Genomic DNA, 21,549 nt, shown 5'->3' on the forward strand with positions numbered 1-21,549 from the left:
CCTTCTATGCAAAAAAAAAAAAAAAAAAAAAAAAAAGGCATCTTATTAGCTTCTGAGAACCTGGAATAACTGTCTTATTTCAGAGCTGGAGGAAAGGGCAGAAGTGATGCCTTTTGACTCCACTTTGATAGAGTGAAAATACCCACAGGTCTGGTGTATTGCCAAGAAAGGATAGACACCTGAACACTGGTCTGGTCACAGAACCCAGCCACCAGTATAAACATCTTCATTACTGAGTGCTCAGAATCCACATGCATCCGGGGCCATGAGGGGCTCTGATCTCTCTGCTACCTGCAAGATTCCCAGAAGTGACACACATGCGACTACCTTCTTCTCCACAATCACCTGGAATCGAATCTCTTCCCAGTTCCACTTCAGTTTTCCTTCCCTGAAATTGTCTTATCAAAGCATTCCAAGGCATTATCACATGCTTCCTTCAAACTTGACCAGAAGCAGGACACAGCTGATCCATGTACTCTCCTGCCCCACAATCTCAAAGGCTGGCCAGTGCCCCTGCTGTCTGATGTCCCTTTGCTCACCAGGGCGAACACAAAAAAAGGTTCCACATTCCCTGACGTGCCCACGGCTCCCACGGGAAGGGAGTGAGTCTAAAATTGAATGAGGCTGATCCACAGGCCACCTTTAGCCTCCAACATAAGTAGCAAGAGAAAACCAGTGACAGAGAGCCTGGCTGCCTCTGCCCTTCAGAGAAGATTTTTTGTCGTTGTTGTTGCTGCTGCTGCTATTCTCTTTGCCTTTCCACGCTCTGTCAGAGAATGGATTTGCACACAAAGGGACTTAATTAAGAACTGTCCCAGAAGCTGTCAGCTTCTGAGCATCAGGAAAAAAAAAAAAAAGTCCACAGACTGCACGGTAAAGTCACAGCACACCAGCCTGCCAAAGAGAGGTGACACAGCTTTCTTCTCACGCACCAACCAACAGCTTGGCCTTCTTTATGCTTTAGCTTGAGGCAAGACCCTTGTCTACTAACATCTTCCAATTCCTCTTCTAAATAATTCTCTCAGATTAACAGGAATCGTGCAGGAACTTGCTAGGTCAATTGTGAGAGGGGATATGTTGGCAGTATTTACACAGAATTTGTATTTGCTGGCAAAGAGCTGAGAAGCTTAGAGAATCAGGAGGAAGAACCCTTCTTCTCTGCTAGTGGTGCAGACTCAAGGAACATTCTGGAATCTGCAGGCATGACTGATATATAGTTAGAAGGATGCACCAACAAACTTCCAGCTGCAGTGGAGGCAGGTGAATGTGCCTTGTTGGGTGTATGGCCTCCTGCTCTAAGTCCTGCAAACCAGTGCAGAGAATGGAGGGACCAAGGACCACAGGGCAGTGGGTGACCAGATTCTGTGCATCCACCTGGTACTGTAGGGAGGGTAGGGAGGGGTAGGGAGGGGTCTCTTGCCTCCCGTCTGGGAGCTTAGGTGATGCCAAGACACTTGTGGAATTCCTTTAGTAGATAATTGGCTCATTCTCAGATTCCTAAATCAAGCCCTTAAGAGAAGGGAGGTGATGTCACCTGGATATGACAAACTACTTTGGACTATTGGGATAAAAGTCCTTCTGATAACTTTTGTTGAAAGGTGAACCACTTTTTTGCTTTTAAAAAAAAAAAGGAAGATCCAAACACTTTTGTTTTAGAATGAGAATAAAGTATTAAAGCTAAGTAACCCTTGAGAGAATGAAACAGGGGATACTTTTCACAAATGCCTAAAATCAAATATCTTCAGAAGAGTAGGCTTTTAAAAGACAACTGTGGCATGGAGACTGGTTCTCTCTTGAAGACTGCAAATCCAATTTTTTCAGGGATCAGTCAAGTAAGTAAATGAAGTACAAACTGCATGCAGTAATAAGGAGTGGTGAGGACTGTGGCAAATGAGGAAAAATTAATGCACTGAAACTAGTATGTGTATATCAACACACACACACACACACACACACACACACACACGCATCAGAAGGAAAGAGCCATGTTGCCCCCTTTTGGCATTCCTCACTCTAGATGGCAGCAACAACAGACACCTTAAGCAGGGAGCAATGACAGTGACCAAAGGGGTCTGGCATTCTACCCACAACTGGTATGGCCCCAGCAACAGGGATCAGACTCCCAGCCATAAAGTGGCCTGTGTGGGCATGGCCTGATGACAGAGTCTGGCTGTCTTGTTAAAGCTCATTCAGGGTACATCAGCTGCCAGTCACTCAGGAAGAGCTGGAGCTCAGCCCAGCCAGCAGCAGACCCACCGCTGGCTCACACCCCTGGCCCCATCCCTCTGCCTGGAACTAAGTGCTCTCAAATTAGAGCAGGGCACCACAGCAGTTTTTCTAGGTAATCAAGTCCTTTTTTTCTGTGGGGTTTTAAGCTCTGGTAAAGAGGAGCCTGGAGGGCTCATTCAACCAGAAAGGAATCCATCTTTGCACTCAGATACACTGGTGTGATGGTCCCTGAGACCTGACCATTAAACTGTATCCTTCATCCCTCACTGTTACCCAGAAGCAAGATGAGCTTATTTTCTTGGCTTCCTGGAGGGTACTGAGAGCCCAGAAATGAACTCTGCCAACAGCAGGAGGTTACCCAGAACTGAGAGGCAGACTCCAGAGCACAGTTTATCCCTCAGGGCACCTCTCCTGCTCCTCATACCCAGGGGAAGGAGCAGCCTTGTCAGAATCCTTTTTCTTATCCCTTTTCTGACACTTCTGCGTGTATAACAAAGTTGCACCACCAGCAAGTGGCTGCATAGGTTCTCAGGGCAGGCCTGCCCCAAATGAGAAGGGGATGTGAGCTTCCTTCTGGCCACTTGCTGACCACAGCCAACAGAAGAAAATGCCACAGTCACAGTGGATTCCCTGACTGAGTTACTGTGCCCCAAGACATTACCAAGAGGAGAGGTTAGATCCTAATACTCCAAAAATAGTTAACAAATAAGAGTGGTAACTTGCTTCAAACATTTTTTTAATCATATTTATTCATTTCAAGTCTCCTAAAAAGTACTGAGATATATTTGTAAAAGGCAAACAATTCCAAAAACAAAATAAAAATAAACTGCTTTAAAGGTGGATGTAAGTAAGACAAAGATACAATACAGAAGGACCAGTCTGTTTTGGATGGTTGAAAGGACTATTTCTTAGCAGCCGTGTGCCCCAAAAGTACAGAGAGACAACTTGAAAGGAAGATCATTTTGAAGTATTCTGACATTTAGGACAGAAAGGGCAGGAAAATTTGCTCATGGTTCAATGGAACTTGGTGGTTGTCTGGAGTAGGCATCCCTGGGAAGCAGGAGGGGTCGTTGAAAGTGTCCACTTCTATCATGATTTGCCCTAAAGCTGAGCTGGCCCCTAGTACCTTTTTTTCCAAGAGCATTTGAAAGCTTTATCTAATGGCCTGTCCTGTTTAAAGTCCACCAAGTCCAAAACTAAAGTTTAAGACAAACCGACCCCTTCCAGGTAAAGACAGACCCTGGAGACTTACATCACTCAGTCTATACTGGGGTTCTTCACCCCATACCCAGGTGTGGGTTGTCCAGGACTCTTTGGTATACTGTGGAACTCCAACAGCACATTTGGCCACTACCCAGGAGATGTCAGTAACATCCTCCATCCTCATGCCCATATGACAATCAAAAATATCTCCAAGAAGTGCAAAAGTCCCCTGGGAGAAGGCAGGCATCCTTATTCTCAGGTAAGAGCCACTAGTCTACAGGTTAGTAAACAAAAGGTTTTATTCTCTCCTTAACTGTGACTTTGCTTCTGTGATCATTTTCCTTCCTCCTGAAAAAATTTCTTTTTTTTCAGATAAAGGGTGTCTCACTATGTTGCCCAGGCACTGGTCTCAAACTCCTGGGCTCCAGCAATCCTCCTTCCTCAGCTTCATGAGTACCTGTAACTACAGGTATGTATCACAGCGGCTTATTATTGATTAAAATTACTTTTGTTCTGATTCCTTGGTGCATATATAAATCAGATTAACATTTGCTTCTCTTTATTCTTCAAAGATGTTATCTTAGTGTGTTGTGACTGTAGCCCTTAACCAGACAAAAGAATTCTAGTGTAATGTCTTCACTCTGATGGCTTTGAGCATCTTTTTTCGCCTTTGGTGTTCTGCAGTATCACTACAACGTGGTTAGGTATGATACATTTTTTTTTTTAAATCTCTTCATATTCACTGGGTTTTCTGAATCAGACAATTGGTCTTTCAACTAGAAAGTCTTGGACACTTACTTCTTGATTTCTCCCATGCACTATGCTATCTCCATTAGAATTCTAATCAGATGTATACTAGATTTCTCATTCTCTCCTCCGTGTTTGGAAACATGTCACTACTGCCTTTCATACTGGCTACCTTCCTTGGAGCTATCTGCTGGTTCACTAAATTATCTCTTCATCAGTATCTAACAGACTACTGTTAAGTACTCCTCTCACTAATTCCCATGCTTGTATTACCCATTTATTCCAGTTGTATTTGATTTTTCTTCAAAGCTGACTAGTATTCCATATGCATTTCCATTCTTTATCAATGAATTTTATTCCAACATATATTTCTTTATTTATATTAAATATACTTATTTTATATTCCAATATCTGAGTCTGATATGACATATTTTATCTTGGCTGACTCTTACTTTTTGAGGCCCTTTCTTTTTGAGTGTAATTTTAGTTTTGAGGTCACATTCCCTGGAATGCAATTTGTACGAATTTTTTTGCAGCCTGGTTGGAGGGTGTATTCCAACTCTAAATGTTTGCTTAGGTCAGATACCTGTAGACTCCTCCCCAACCCCTCAAAAAAAAAATTCCACATGGATTTTGTAGGTCATACAGAGAAGCATGATTTGGCTTCCATGCCCATAACAGATTTGCATGCTAGAGACTAAAGCTACCCAAAGAAAACATTTTCTTCCCCTTTGCAGAGTGCTGAGGCCTATTAAGAGGTGTTTGCCTACACTTTTCTTTTGCAGGACAGGCTCTTCAAGAGAAAATGGACATATGAGATAGATGTTTATCTGAATCTTTCATCACAGGGCCCTGGACTCATCATATGTCCCAATGTTGCCCCATGAGTGCCAAGAGCACAGACCTCAGGGACCAACAGATGCCTCCAGACAACCACCATAGCAAGGACTCCTTTGTTCTGTGGATTACAATATCCCCTTCTAGGAATTAATTTATTTAACTTTCTTCCTATTTCAGCCATGCTTTTCAAAACACACTGCTGTAGTGGGGATTGCCAATGTCTTTCAAAGGCCCATGTGGGCAGGGTTGGGTTCCCCGTGTGGTGATTCTGGGAAGTGATAGAATTTTGAAGAGGTGGGGCCTACTAAGAAGTCCTTAGGTCATGGGGGTGCTCCTATAAGGGGGATTGTGGGACCCAGGCTCCTTCCTTTCTTTTTTTTTTTTCTATGGCTCATGACATGAGTGGTTTTACCCAGCCATGTGCTCCCATCATGATGTACTACCCCATAGTGGACCCAAAACAGTGGGACCAATATATCACAGGCTAGAGCTTTTAAAACTGTGAGCCAAAACAACTCTTTTTCTTTAGTAAGTTGATTATCTCAGATATTTGGTTACAGTATAGAAGGCTGATGAATGTAGAAATTCAGGAGTTCATGGATTTGTCAAAGGTGGGATTTTCAGGCCATCTTCCATATTCCCAGGAAAGGAATACTCTCTACATGTTTAAAGCAATATCATTTCCGCCACAAGTGGAAATGCACAGAGCCACAGGACATTTTAATTTTCAATTCTTATGCTTTCCCAGTGGCTAGCGCTTCTGAGAAAACCCACAGGGCCATCGGCAGATGACTGACATCATCCTTTTCCACAGATTCGAAAGGCAGTCTATGTCCTGGCCGCACCCCAGTGCCTGACAGAAATAGAATGAGAAGTGAGATCCAGCTGGCAGGATCTCAGCCTTGGAGCAGATGAGCAACAAGGAGGATTTCCAGCTACGTGGTCAGAAAAGTACCATGAAGATGGTTACAGGGCATGCAGGCCTGGGCGAAAAGCCACATCCTTTATTCAAATTCACAATTGTTATATTTGAGAAAAACTCTTTTCTGTTCCCTAGAACATCTGCTCCAGGACTCCTCTGTCATTCAAAACTGAGCCATCAACAAGAAGAGTCTATTATTAATAACAACAATAATAACAGTAATAAACAAGGCAGTGGCTCCCAGCTGCATACCCACTCACAGCCTCCCCACGAGGCCCTCAGAACACGTCACACATCAGTGTTCCTGACTGTCTCCTGGAGACACCCATTTGTGTCTCCTGAATCTAGCCCAGGGCCTGGCTCATGGTTCAAATTATTATGAACAAATAAATGCAAGAATGTTTATTCTGTTGGAATTTACCAGATTTGGAGAGAAAATGCTCTGTGGGGGAAACCTAGCTCCATAAAGTCAGCACTGAGCTGGGCATGATGGTGCATGCCTATAATCCCAGTGACTTGGAAGACTGAGGCAGGAGAATCACAAGTTCTAAGCCAGCTTCAGCAACTTAGAGAGGCCCTAAGCAATTTAGTGAGACCCTGTCTCAAAATAAAAAAATATTATAAAGGGCTGTGGATGTGGCTCAGTGGTTAAGTGCCCCTAGGTTCAACCCTTAGTGCCCCCCAAAATAATTTAAAAAGCCAGTGCTGAAGAAGAGGGTGTCTATAGATATTTCTCCTAGAGCCCCAGACTGCTAGGGTACAGTCATCACTTCTCACAGATACACATTCTCCTAAATGTTCACATCAGATCCAGGAGTGGGCTGCTCTTAAGTATATCTCATTTGCTTCTTTATAATGTAAGAGAGATGCAGGTTTTACCTATGTTATATCACCAGAAAACAATGAGAACAGTGAAGCTCTAAAATTTCTCCCAGAGGCACAGAATGATGGAGAGTGATGTTTTATACTGAGGTCTCTAGACTCTAAATGTCCTGTGCTTGAAGTCCCCAAAGCTCACTCTCTGAAATCTGTGAAGGGGACAGGACTTGATAACATAGTACCTGGAGATCCCAAAGCTCCTTTGCCTACCAGCTAGCTGTCTGATTTGAATAAGACATGTATTTCCTATTTTCTAGGGTGAAACTTCAAAAAAAAAAAAAAAACAGATTCAAGGGGGAGTCACATGTCCACTAAGTGGAGAGCTGGGAAGCAAATGCCATCTCCAGAGCTCAGCTCTGGTACACGGCTGCCATCAGGGAGTAATACCATTTTCACAAGAAATAGACAATCTGCATATTTATACGAACCTCTCATTTGGTAAATAATGGTCACTTGGAATACCTTCTCAGGCCAGATGTGACTCTTGGGTCACAGGTTGGCCCGAGATAGGTCTGGTCAACTCTGAGGTCCTATTCACCTCTTCAGATCTCACTGGGGTCCTATCTACCTCTTCAGATCTCACATTCTGGTACACTGTTCACTGGAATCCTTCCCCATTGTCCTTGACGAACACCTAAGATCAAATTTGTTTGTTATCATTACAACTCAATATTTCATGCTTTGAAGTAGATAGACATTTATTTTATTCTAGATAGCCTGAGTCAGATATGATATAAACCCACATAAATAAAGCTTATCCAAGATCCACTGAATATCTGTTGGATAGAAACATGGGCTGGATGTTCCAAGTCTGTGGAAGTATTCTTTTTTCCAGGTACCTGATACTAAATACCATTCTTTTCGACACACACAAACTGCTACTTCATCAGTGTATGGTCATGAAGACACTGTGGAACAGCTGGAAGAGCAGGATTGTCAGAGTTCAACAGAGTTGAACCCAAATCTTGGCTCTACCATTTATTAGCTCTGTGACCACGATCAAGTTACTCTTTTTGAACCTTAGTTTTCTTTCCTTCAAAATAAAGAAAATACCACCAGCTCATCAATCTGTCCTATAAATTGACAAAGGAAAATAAGCTAATGCATAATAAATTTTAGATACATACTGGCTTCCTCTGACCATTAGAAAAGGCTAGACTGTATTTATACATCAAACATTGCATAGGGCATGTAAGTAAGAGTTTTTGAGATTATGTTGCCCCCACCTGAGTTAGAAACACGTTGAAAAGTCCAAAAAAGCCAAGGCATATGGATTCCTTCTTTTTAAAAAATTGTGATTGTTTAAATTCCTTTAGGTAGAAAGGCAGCATTTGCAAAATCTTAACCAGAACAAAATCAGAGGTGGCAACAGCACATATATTAGATTGTCACAGAAAAGGGCACAAACTTAATACAAACTGAGTCATTTTACTCTGTAAAGGTAGATAATAATAACATTATTTTTGGTTCAGCAATATCAGCAACAAGAATATGAAGACTGAAAAGTATAATTAATCGTGTCTTTCTCTTTACTGGCACGATCTCAAAGTTTTAATAGAGATCTATTTAGATGAAGGGTTTGGTTCCAAATTTCATGTGAGAATAATTTTTTCATTGATAAAAGTCCAGAAATGAGATTTTGCAATGGGGTTAATGGCAAGTCAGACACTGAAGCCATGGGAGAGCAGTTGGATCTCTATGGTCCCAGATCAATTTGTCCACCAGAACCCCTTTCAACATTTCTCAAGCTTTGAAAGGTAGTCTAGAAAGCCACACTTATTAATAATTCATTCTTTTTTTCAAAGTCTTATACAATTCTCAATCAAGAGCTTCTGATCAGCTCTGATGACCATTGCTGACACCTGAACTGATACACCCCAACTAAACACAAAGGAACATAATGATTTAGTTATCCTGTAAGGCCTTATTTCAGAAAGCACAGATTTCATTAGATTCTATAAAACACTGAAACAAGGCTGTAGACTCCTGTTCAAACTTCACAATCCAACAGGAGACCATAATTCTCATAACAGGAACAACTTATTCTCTTGATCACAATAGAAGTACTTTTATTAATGAATTTCAAATTTGATTAGCTTGTGGAATGAATAGTGATCATTAAGGGCAGATGTAAAACTGCTCAATAACCCCCTCCCTCCTTCACCTTTCAGTTTTCTATGATAAAAGGATCTATTCACATAAGTAATATAAGAATTCCAAAAGGAGCACTAAGAATGGAATAGACACAGAGACTGAATATGCATGGGAAGCCATTTGGGTATTTATATTCAGCAGTGAGTTCATTACCACTCACTCTCTGCCTTCTTTGTAAACACTTTCTTCCTTTTATTCATAGTTACTAGTGCATCCTTCCCCAACCAATGCTCCTTGGGTCTGTTTCTACAAGGTCTACTCTGGTCACAGACACCCTATGTTATGGGCAGAATTGTGTCCCCCTCAAATTCATATTTTGCAATTCTATCCCCTAAATACCCCAGAATCTGAATGTACTTGGGGAATACGACAAGTTATTTAAAGAGGTGATTAAGAGATCATTAGAGTTGGCTTTGATCCACTAGTTTTGGTGACTTTAAAAGAAGAAGAAGAAACTTGGGGTTGGGCCATAGCTCAATAGTAGAGTACTTCCTGCCTAGCACGCACAAGGACCTGAGTCCCAGTGCTAGTCAAAAAAAAAAAAAAAAAAAACTGGACACAGACATATCTCCAGAGGGAAGAACAGATAGAGACATCAAAAAACCACCTGGAAACCAAGGAAATAGGACTCAGAAAGAATCAAACCTGTACACACCTTGATCCTAGACGTCTAGCTCTCAGGACTATGAGGCAATAAGTTTCTGTTGCTTAAGGCACCTAGATTTTAGTACTTTGTTATTTAAGCCCTAGAAAGTCAATATATCCTAGGAAGCACAGATATGAATTATTTATAAAACATACATAAACCAATGAACAGGCTTCCTCAAAGTTGGATGTCTGGTGGCACAGGTTGAAGAATAAGATATTCGGTACAACTTAAGAGTTAGTAGAGAAGAAAACTCTACTACTATCTATATTTTTCTTTGGACTCACAAATTAAGTTACAACCATTCCCTAATGAATGGGGATGATACACCCATTATTACTAGCAACTTAATGGTGTTTTGTTGTATCAGTGATGTTTTCTACCCACGTGGCTGAGATTAAACAGAGTGTAAAGGAAGAGGAGTTTTGATGGGTAAAAGAATCCAGAAAGAAGAGGGAAGACAGGTTTGGAATCTGTACAATACTTGGCACAGAAAGTGGCAAGAAAGCTTATGTGCCCAAAGACTCAGAAATCCAGGAAGCTAAGGGGAAGCCACTTTTGTTGGGGCCAAATGCCCTGCACATCATAGGCAACGGCAGCTCAGGAGTTTTATCTGTTCCTCACCTCAGTCACAATCAAGGTGGGTCCAGACTCCATCAGTAGTGATTTCCTCTCAGGAAGTAGAGAATAGACTATTGCAGGGCTGTTCATCTCTCAGAGAAAGAGAGCCAGGCACCATCTCTCTTTCACTTCCTTCTGTGCCAAGGTAAATACTGTTCCAAGTATGACCTTATTGTGCCACAATCTCCATTTGAATTACATTTTCTTCAGAGTAGCTCAAAGCACTTCTGATAGAAAATGCTTCCTTTTTCATTTTCCATATACTTTGTGCTGTGCAAACTGCAGACCTACAATTTATCTCTCTCTAAAGCCCACAATACCCAGAGCAGGCATGTTACCAATTGCTTTGGTCTGGCCTCAGCATCACAACAAATCTCCTTTACTGCACCCCATGAACTCCATGGACTTACAGCTGGCACCTCCTTCTGCATTTGTCTTTTCCACACCTGTCATCAAAATGCTGGGTTTTCCTTTCAACATTGTAGGAAACAAAAACAGAGGCACTACGTGATATTCACAAGCCACGCTAAGTAAGAGAAATACCTAGAAATTTACCTGATACTAACAGAAATCAGAAAACATGACACCATACAAAAAATATCTTTCTGTAGTGTATGTAAGAGAAAGCAGAAAGCATATAATTAAAAATTCGTAATAACTTTTCAGCATTCAAGCATGTGTGGATCCTAGGATGAAAGTTAAGAATAAAATGTCATTTGAAGATGAAAGATGCACTTAATACTCTAAAAACAACTTTATTTGTTATATAAGATTGTAATCTTTCCAGTCCCTCTTTGGTCAATATCATCTTACATCCCCAGAGTTTGAAAAACACATTCTATGTATTGACTACCAGTTTTTGCAAACAGAAATCAAAGAAGAGATTCTTTTCCCCCAGAGGCAAAGACAGCTTTAGGGCTGTACTTGGCCATGAGTTTAAAAAACAAAAAACAAAAAAACAAGTTTCAATTTTTCCTTCTACCCGGGATGAATGGCCACTCTGAGAAGTATTTGGGATCTTCAGATGAAAATGGTAGTAATTCTTCAGCTTATTTTATGGAAACTTTATAAGAAAAAAAACTGTGGAACACTAAATAATGCAAACAACAAATGTTATTAATTTAAGAACAGTTGCCTATCTTTGACCTTATAAAAATTTGATTATCTTAATGAAAGTCAACTACTTATAAGAGAATTGTTTTATTGAGCCAGTGCCTATGATACTTTCCCACAGCAAAATGGAAGGTGCCTCTTTAGGCTCCTTAGCACCCATGGATGCTTTTGCCTGTATATTTTGTGTAGTGACCAAAACATCTGAAGAAGTATACACCAGACTTCCCAACCAACAGGAAGGATTTGGAGAGAAGAGTTCCTGACTCAGAAATGTATCACTTAGGGATGGTTCATAGGAAATTCTCACCAGAGTTGTCTTTCTCTAAAGAGCTGAAGCCAAAGACTGTAAGTAATTAAATATTTTATGTCTGAAACTATACTTTGCTCATGCGCCTTACTGATAGCTTGACCCTCACACTACAGAGGTGAGAAAAGAAATCCAGAGGGGACATGTGCTTTGTTTTAGTAATATAGTTGCCTAGTGTTCAAGCCAGAATGAAACCCATGTTTCCTGACTCTAAATCCCAGGACTCATTCCATATTTGTACATTATCTATGGTGTTATCATTTCTGCCTTTACATGTCTATACAACTCGATAACACATTGCTACAACTCAGTAATGCGCCCTGGAATCAGCAGCTCTCAGAGATTCCTAAAGAGTTCCTCCCTACCTGCCTTCCAAACTCCTCTTTAGGGGCTGTAGGTTTCAGTATGCCCTCTGCAGGCGAGAAAAAAAAAAATCTGTTGCTTGTTAAGTCAAGGGGCCCAGACCAGGGCCAGTCACGGGTTGAATCTACCTTGAGGAGTTTGGAAATGCTGAACATCTGCTGAGTTCTCTCTGAGGCCCCTAGAGGAGGAGAGTTTACCCAGGGCCAGCGCATGCGTGCTGGGCAGCACCTCCAAGCAAATCCACGCCCCAACAGAGCTGGGCTTTTGGTTCAAGGTGGTGAGTAAGGGTTAAAAGCATGAGCTATGGAGTAGCATTGCAGAGTTCTAACTCATGGATCTGCTTTCTAATAGCTTCATTGCCTTCAAGTTATATAAATATTCTGTGTCTCAGTTTCTTCTTTATAAATTGGAGATAATAGATAATAATCTAGCTTCTAGCATGGTATATGAAATTTAAATAAACTAATGCATATGAAAAACTTAGCCTGGGGCCCAACAGAGAAGCATTGGGGCCATGACTGGTACTGTGAATATAACTGCTACTCTTCTGAAATGAAACCATTTTTAACTATAAACTGGACTTTGTGATTTTGCCATCCAGTATGTTTTGGAGCCTAATTAGCCAATGTTTTCTTTTTCTTTTAATTTTTAGAACATTTGCATGATACCATGAACAAATAATTTAGGGAAATGGCGCGTGAGTGTGAGAGTGTGTGTGTGTGTGTGTTAATTAGCTATTAGTTTAAGAATATATCCCAAGTATCATAGTTAATTACCCTGTTTGAAAACAGGTTGAGCATTTCACCTATAGTACTTCTTAGAAGCCATACATTCACGTTGAAAGTACAGTTGTTACTTTGGAGCTGTTCCCTTCAGTACCTTGGGCTTCATTTAATGAAACCCTTTTATAGTGAATATCTAGGCACTCAATATGGATTGGCCAAATATCCTCTTGGAAGTGTTACCTCTACACTGAAAAAGAGAGGTCTTGTTAAAGGGTCATGAGAACCAAAAAAACCTGCCTCTTAATAGTGGGGAACCATAGAACAAAACTGCTTCACCCCTTCTAGGAAAGTGCAAAGTCGCCTGTCCTCTTACCACGAACTCTTCCAAAGTCTGATAGGTCTTGCCCCGGAACTCGCAGTAGTTCTTCCTCTCCTTGCATTGCGGGCAGCACTGGCTCGTGTCGACGTGGATGCAGCGCGGGTGCAGCCTCGGGCATTCAGGCTGTGCGCACAGCGGCCCCTCCTCGGTGCACAGGCATGGGCAGGCAGAGGGACCCGGCGCGAACTTCTCCCCAATAGCGTACACGAAGCCACTCTCGTCTACGCAGCCCTTCCCTCGGTAGTCTGGGTACGCATACTCCTCAGGCAGCTCTGGCGTAGGCGCGAGTTCCCGGCTGATCGCGTCCTGGGCGGCTGCGGCCGGGATCTCCCCTTGGGGGGTGTCCCCGCGAGGTCGGACCTGCAAGTCCGCAGCCTTGGCGCCCCCGCCTTGGACACCCCAGGCCTGCTTCTGCTTGCTCCACGCTTCGCGGCTGGAGAACCCACGGTTGCTCTTGCTCTTCCAGTCCCGGGCACTGCTGCCCTCGTCTCTCGCTGCGCGCCCGAGCTCGCTCACTCGCCCCGGGCCGTCCCGAGACGCGTGCTCGCGCTTCTCCTGGCCCGGCTGCTCTGGTGCCTGGGCCAGCTTCTCCAGAGGGATGCTCGGACTGCAAAGAGCCACCATCAGGCAGCAGGTGACCAGAAGGGAACTGGAGAGCGCGCCAACTGCCATCGCAGTGGAGCTGGGCATCCCCTACCACGTCCCGGCGGGCGGGCGGGCGGGGAGCGCGGACACAGGGAGAGTCGCATTCACAGCCCGGGAGCGCGCCGCCGCCAGCCGGGAGCCGCCGTCCCTGCGGAGAGAACAGCAGCACAACTGAGCCCCACGGCCCGCGCGCGCCCCGGCCGCCGCGGCCCCCACCCGGCCCGGTGCCGCCCGGGCTCCAGCATAGCTCTAGATTAAAGAGCTGGACGCCGGAGACGGAGGCAGCATGCTTAGCGTCAGTGCACAGCTGGGGTTCTTAGACATCGCAAATTGTGGAGGAATACACTGGAAGCGAAGTCCAAGAAATATACCGGCCGTCGGGGTCTTCTGTAGTGGTGAAGAGTGTTGGAGATTGTCACCGGCGGCTTGAGGAGCTAGGGAATGCAGCGAGCCGGGCCCGTGCCCGCCTGCAAAGCTCATACAGAAACCACATAATTCAAGCACACTGGTTGTCCCTCCCTAGGTCCTGGCCCTATTTCTTCAAGGTTATTAAATGGAAAATTCTGCAGTGGAGCTGGACACTGAATGGGCAGGAAGATTAAAGGGAAACCTTTTCTCTCTTGCCCTAAGGGCTTCTGCTGGGGAAAGCGGGGGGGGGGGGGGAGCGGATTAACAAGGCTTCTCCTTAGACCCCGTGACTCATTCGTAACTTCTTAAATGCCTCCTGTCCGGGGAGCACAGGCTTTCTATCTTTTCTAACCCCTGCTGCCCGAAGGATACCCCTCTCTCTTCCGGGATAGCGGAATCGGGGATTCCCAAGGCATCTGTTCCTTTGCCAGCCCCCGGCGCCCAGCCCGTCACGGGCGATTAGAGCTGTGATTCAAGGCTGGGTAGCCAGCCATAGCGCTCAGTCTTGGAAGTGCTTTTACCCGGGAGGGGTCCTGGTGATAGAGTGCCCAGAAACATTGAGGTGGACGGTGGGGGAAGTATGGGCTCCAGCACGCAAAGTGGGGGTAAGAGTATCTCACTTGGAGGGATGCCAACCAACCTTTCTGGGATTCAAAGTTTGTATCACCCAAAGGAGCATAGAAAGCCCCTATCACTGCTATGCAATTGCAACCCAACCTGGCTTCCCTAAACGCCCACCCACTCTAAATGCTCCAGTGCGCTTGTCCTCCTCCCCCTCAACCCTCTCCATTAGGGTTGTCATACTCGCTCTCTGCTCATTCCTAGCCCCAGTCCAGCAGACCTTAACCCGGGGTGAACCTCCCATATTTACAAACTTGGGCTGCGGGGAAGTGAGGGTTCACCCCAGCAGCAGGGCGTCGTCCCAGCGCGTGGGGCGCGGACACCCAACATGCACCCTCATCCCTGAAGACCAGCGCCCAGTCTACATACATGAGCATGGGACGCCAGCCTGACGCCGGGCTCGCGGTGGGGGCAGCAGCGGCGGGCGCAGCCCTGGGGCACCAGTGCCCATCCTCCGGCCAGCAGGGGACCCGCGCGGGGCGGACCACGGAGAGCGCAGTCCCACCTGCGCGCTCCACCTGGCGCGTGCACCGGGTTAGGTTGTCTGCCGGGGCTGGCGCATCCCCCTGCCAGCGGCGGGTTGTCCTGGTCCCAACTCGCGTCAGTGCCTGCGCCGCCCTCCTCCGCTCATCCCAGGGTCTAGTCCCCGCGTCTCCACGACAAAGAGCGCCTTGGGGACCTCCAGACTCCCGGCCTCGCTCTACTCCGCGGGCGGGTTCGGGAGTTCTCCAGACCTAGAGGCGGGGATGTCTGGGCAGCCGCCCCGCGTCGGAGGAAGAGGAGAAGCCCGGAGCGCGTCTGGCGGGCGAGTGGTACGCAGGATGCCGAGTACCCGGCTCACCCGCCTCCAGCCTCCCGCCTCCTGTCGCAGCCGTCTTCCGCCCAACTCGCGCCCAGCTCCTCTGCTGCCCCCGCTCGGCAGGCGTAGCTGCGACGGTCTGAGAGAAGACCTTCTTCCGCACGCGTTCTCCTTTTGCGCCGCTCGATTCACCTGTCAGGCTAGCGCGAGGCGGTCTGCTCACCTCCCTGGTGGGCAGCCAGCACTGCGCAGGCTGCCTTTCTCCAGGCTTGTCACTCACTCTCCGATGGACCTTTCATCTTTCTCTTTTCTTCATTCTTTAATTTCTTCCTCTCTAACTGGCCCCCTTTCGTTTTCCGCTTTGTGGACAGCTGCTTTTGCCACTGTTGAAAAACGCAACCAAATTGTTCAGTTTGGGATGCGAAGACGGTATTGACTTAGATTGTTGGGAAGTTTTTATCTCTCTTTACATTCAGAAACCCAGAGGTATAGACGCATGAAAGTACGAAACTTCACAAAAATCCAAACAATGTGCTTTCTGAATCTCTGCTTTGCTCTCTCTTCTACCACAAACAAACATCTTTGATTAATTTGTTAGAATGCTAAATGTTAAGTGGAGGACTGTGTGGACTAGGCTTGTGTTTACTCTTTGCTCTTGATCACAGAGTGCGCTTGGATTACAGAGAAAAGGTCAATGGTCCTGTTCAAATTAACCTATGAAATGGAATTTTTATAGACATGTTCATTTTCAGGGCAGTGGTTACTATGCACGGTATTTTGGAATCCTTGAAAATGCTCTAATGATAAACACTATCTTTCCTAAAAGCTCAGGCAGGACTTTTGCTGGAGGGTGGAATGTGATTTGGGGTTACTGTCTCTCACCCCTTTATCATGTTCAAATCAGGCTTAAATGAGGTGCTAGAAAGAACAGGAAGACTTGGAAATCCTGGGAGAGAAGTTACAGGGGAAGAAAACAACAATAACAACAACAACAAAAATAAAAAAGTAAAGAAGACAAAACTAACTGTGGTCAAGTGGAAGGTTTACATGTCCAGGATGATTTGAGTGCTTCTACCTTTGCTTTTTCACTCTCTTTTCTTCTGCTCATCCCAGGATAAGAGATAGGCCAACTTTGCCTGTGGACTGTAATGGTGGGGCCACCACCTGTCCAATGCTTTTCAGTTCTTTCCAGTACTCTTCCACATGTGCTCTGATCCATCAGTTAGGCTTCTGTGCCTTTATGATATCTTTATTATGAATTCCACAGATTTCACAGTGCCTCCAATATGCAAATTGGGCTAAGAGGTGTGATTATATACAATGTGGGAAACAGGTCCAGAGGGGAGGATCTTGTGACACCATCAAACAGTTTTATAGAATGCAGGAAGTTTTTCTTGTTTGACTTATTTATTAAATAATTCTGTTTCTGTCATTAAATATCCTCTTTGTTTTGTTTAACAAAAAGTCTATGTCTACAGTGGGGTGACCCCAAATGGAGGCAGCTAATAAGAACTTATGATAGTATGTATAAAGCATTCTAACTGAAAATTTGTTTGGGGTCTGAAAAAGGGAATAATGATGTCTTTTCGTTGGTTTTGCCTCAATCCCAAGTCTCTTTGAATGAGAAATTGTTCCTTCCAGTCACATTGGAGAGCCACAATATGAGCTATTCATAAACCTGATTTTTCTAACAGATATTCTCAGAGATGGTATGACAGGGCAGATGAGATTAGAGAGGAAGGCAATTACAGAAAGATTTTGTCCTTAGTGAATGAGAACAAGGAACAACACTCATACAGCTTGATTACCCGTGTAACTCGAACGATGGAGTTTGCTAGCATTGAAAGAATTTAAAATTTGTTTATTGACAAAACAATAAATTGTTGCAATCACTCTCCATCCCTTTCTCCATTACATTTTCTTCCTTTCTTCCTTTATCCCCTCTCTTCCATCCTCTTCCTCTCTTTCTTCCTTCCTATTTGTTTCTCAGGCTACAGAAGTGAAAGGCAGAAGCAGAATGATCTGTGGTCAGGGAATATGATGATGTGAGTCTCATCCAAGTTCCACCAGGTTTTGGTTTTGCAACATTGGATACGCCACCCAGTGTTATATAGGGTCTTTATTTTTTTAAAAGGAAAAAGAGAGAATCTCTGAATGGAGAGGAAACCTTACATGCCCTGGTACCATGACACATTTCTGCCATCATGCCATTTTAAATCCAGTTTATTACTCCCATTTTTCTTTCTTTGTGCAAGAGTTAAATCAGTCAGCTGAAACACAACCATATTCCAAAGATAGTGTGAGTGTGTGCTGGGTCTCAGGTCCAGTCCTCAGCAAAGCAGAGCAGGTAGGTTTCAGGCAGGATTAGACTTCCACTTCAAAGACTGGTCACCTTTCCCATGCCCTTAGGCAGAATTGATCTTACCTTCCTCTTCTCTGGTCTGTTACAACCTTTTTAATAGTTGACTTCTTCATTGCTCTGAGGTATCTGCATTCACTCTGAAATAGCATCTTACTAAAGAGCTGGGGCTATGCTTCATTTATCTCTCTATGCTTTGCACCTAGGATCTTCAGAGGACTAAATAAGAAGGGAAGGAGTAAAGAAGGAAGAGGGGAATGGAAGGAAGAAAGGGAGGAGGGGAAGGGGAGAGGAAGCTGTGGTTTGAACTCACGCAGGAGTTTAATCTCCAAAATCAGATGTTTAATTTATGAAGAGGGTAGAAACTTAACCTGATTCTGGTTGGCACTGTGGTGGTAATGGGGGCATGATTTGGATTCGAAAATGTCATTAGAATAGGATTGCACCCTGTGGCTTTATCAAAAGGGAAAGAGACCAGATAGATGTTCATACATTCCCTGTCTCTCAACAAGTGACTCTCTGTTCTACCTTGGGACCCTGCCAACAAGAACCCATTGCCATTGCCTAGACTGTACCTCCAGAACCATGAGCCAAAATAAATTTATTTTCTTTGTGAAGTAGCCAGCCTTATTACTTTTCGTACAATAGCTGGAAATGGACTAATACAGAGGGAGGAGGGAGGGAGGAAGAAAAAAGGTAAAAACTGGGCAAAATTTGCTTATCATCTACACATTGTTGGGTATATTCATAACCATCTCATTCAGCACCTTGAATTTTTAGGGTCTTTCAAGACCTCTATTATTGTTTCCTTTTTTTCAGTGAAGAACTATATCTCAAAGAGATTTTGACTTGACTAAGATTATACATCTCAAAGCCAGGTTGACCCTGAAGCATGATATTAGAGTTCCATAATCATGTTCCAGCCCTGCCCAACTGCTGTCTGGGAGAAAGTGCTCTTTGAATTATTCATTGTGTTAATTAATATGCCCCCGCTTTGTTTCCCTATTCTGCCCACACTATACAAGTTAACCTACCAGGCCTTTTACTCATCAGGCTGCAGAGAAGCAATGCACAGGCTGTTGTTACCCTTGAGGTTGGTTGCTGAGATTTTCCCAGCTGCACATCCTCAGGCTAGTGGCCATCTCTTAACAGTTTCAGTGGATGAGAGGATGCCAATGAATCAGGGAACAAATTAAGAGATGCCTGGCAGAGAGAAGGTACTTTAATGGAAAATGAGACCCTAAAGAAAAGGAACCAAGCAGCAGGTTCACCTTGGAGGAAGATGCAAAACAAGGTGCTTTAGGATAGGATTCACATCAGAGCCTCTATGGACAATGAAATAGATAAGATACCAGAAAGCTTGGATCTGCTCAAAGGAGGTTGTGACAAAATCATCTGCTGGAATTAAAAGTAGATAAGAGATGGTGTGAAATAAAATATGGTATGAAGTTAGGATTATTGGAAGATGACCCCCACAAGTAGAGAAGGCCTCACGGGGAATGGAAAGCAGATACAGGGAAAGAGCAAGTACCTTCTGCATATTCTCAACAATGAAGATTTGCTTGGGGATACAGAGGTGAAATATCTTTAGGAGTGGCAGTGGACAGACATGGCACCCTGACAGTGGGCCTGGCTGTTGTGGATGGGGAAGCACCTTGTAGCTTCCAAGGGATAGGAAGCCCTCTGGGAACTCATGCTCCAGGTACAGTGACTGCAGCAAGGCCAGCAAAAATGAAGAGGGTTCCTCACCTTATCCTTCAGACTGCCTAAGGCCCTGCTCAAAATAATAACAGGTGCTTACACCTGTTTACACCTTTGACAAAGCCACATTCAATTTGAATTCTGGACTTGAGCCAGTGAAGGAAATGCTGTAAAACCTTCCTCTTTCCAGGTTACATGGAATAAAAACCACTTCCACCTGAAATCAGGTCAGCGGGACTTTTGTGGTTCAGGCAGAAGGTTGACCATTCCCTCAATTTAATGAGTGGAAGAAGCCACTGTTAGTGCTCAGATGGCTTTTTATGGATGTACACAGAGCCTGCTTGGCTGTTAAGGGAGCCACTAATTAAAGTTCTGCTCTGGAGCAAACTAGGAGCCACTAATTAAAGTTCTGCTCTGGAGCAAACTACCAGTTGAGAGAGCAACAGCTCCATTACTGCTTACACTTTTGATACATGCCTGGGTTTGAGAGTTACTGTTCCCTGCGCCGACCCGCCTCACAGGCTGCCTGATTACAACGCACCTTGGGGACTCATCCCTTCTGCTATGATGCCAAAAGTCAGCAGCATCTGTTCAAATAATCAAATGGATGACTCAGAGATATTCTTCTAAAATCAGTCCCCAAAGCTTGCTCCTTGAAAGGGGTTTCTAGGGATCCATTTTTAATATACCACGGAATCATTCACTGTATGTGCATCACAGACCGCATCAATACTGATGGGTAAGAAAGTTTTGAAACAATTATTATGAAACAAGGGCTGATTGGAGTTTATTGGTCTAAGAATTGCAATAAGCAGATTGCTTAGAATTGTTGGGACTGCTGATGGCATGTCATGGTGATGCTTTTGAAAAGGATCCAAGTGGGTCAAGCAGAGTAAGGACCTTGAATTGTATCACTCAAGATTTTCCTCTTTCCTTTGGATGGTTCCAAAGTTCCAAAGGTGGCAGTCTATTCAAAGTGCTGAGTGTCATGTAGATATGGAAGGACAGGATTTTCCTTGAGGTTGCTCAAGAACTTCTGTAATCCAATCTGGAGCACTTCTGACATGGGGTATTCCTTCTCCTTCTCCTAGCGGATTCTCTGGCTTAAGATCTTCTCAGGAGCCAGGCACAGACCTGACTTGATACCACAAGATGTAGTGGTATGCAAGGGATGTCTTGCTGGGGATAAGAATGGAGGGTCTTTCAAGTGGACTGATAATGAATAGGTAACACATAGATGGTAGAGTTAGGCACATATCTTCCAGGAATGACTTCTCTCTCTGTCCCAAGCTGATTGTTTTCCAGAACAATCTATAATATTCCAAGAAACTTTGAAATCGTTTGAAGCATATCAACACTTTCCCAGATGTTGCCAGTTACTGACTTGAGCAACGATGGAACCAGAGGATTTATTGTATAACAGCCAAGGACTTTCCCTCACTGTGACAAAATATTTGGAATAATCAACTTAAAAGAGGAAAAAGTTATTTTGGCTGAAGTTTTAAAGGTTCCAGTCAGTGATTTGTTTGCTCCATTGCTTTTGGGCCGAAGGGTAAGACAGTACGTCAAGGTGGGTAGCAAGTGGTAAAGCAAAGCTGCTTACCTTCTGGTGGCTTTGGGGAGAAGAGAGAGAGAGAGAGAGAGAGAGAGAGAGAGAGAGAGAGAGAGAGAGAGAGAGAGAGAGAGAGAGAGGAATGTTCAGAGTCCCAATATCCTTTTTAAGGCATGACCCAATCATTTGACTTCCTTCCACCAGGCCCCACCTCCTAAAGGTTTTAACACCTCCCAATAGTACCACAGATTGGTGACCAAGACTTTAACACATGGGCCTTCAAGGAACACTTCCAAACTACAGCCAGGACCTACTCTTCTGGAACTTTAGGAAATA

General features: G+C 44.2%; 1 protein-coding gene across 2 annotated transcripts in view; it reads right to left on the minus strand.

Annotated features, from left to right (window-relative positions):
* Positions 1–15,341, minus strand: part of Vwc2 (von Willebrand factor C domain containing 2) — a 157,455-nt gene extending 142,114 nt beyond the window's left edge. Inside the window, exons 1-2 of one of the 2 annotated variants that reach the window (XM_005337548.4) lie at positions 15,172–15,341; positions 13,123–13,921 (exon numbers count right to left, since the gene is read on the minus strand). In XM_005337548.4, the coding sequence (XP_005337605.1) occupies positions 13,123–13,818 (696 nt within the window). In that variant the 5' untranslated portion in view covers positions 13,819–13,921; positions 15,172–15,341. Of the gene's footprint in view, positions 1–13,122; positions 13,922–14,144; positions 14,408–15,171 lie in introns of those variants that run through there. The other variant, XM_040291935.2, reaches the window with a different exon arrangement.
* Between the last annotated feature and the right edge of the window lie 6,208 nt (positions 15,342–21,549).

The sequence above is a fragment of the Ictidomys tridecemlineatus genome, chromosome 2 (genome assembly GCF_052094955.1).
Source record: "Ictidomys tridecemlineatus isolate mIctTri1 chromosome 2, mIctTri1.hap1, whole genome shotgun sequence".
NCBI lineage: Eukaryota > Metazoa > Chordata > Mammalia > Rodentia > Sciuridae > Ictidomys > Ictidomys tridecemlineatus.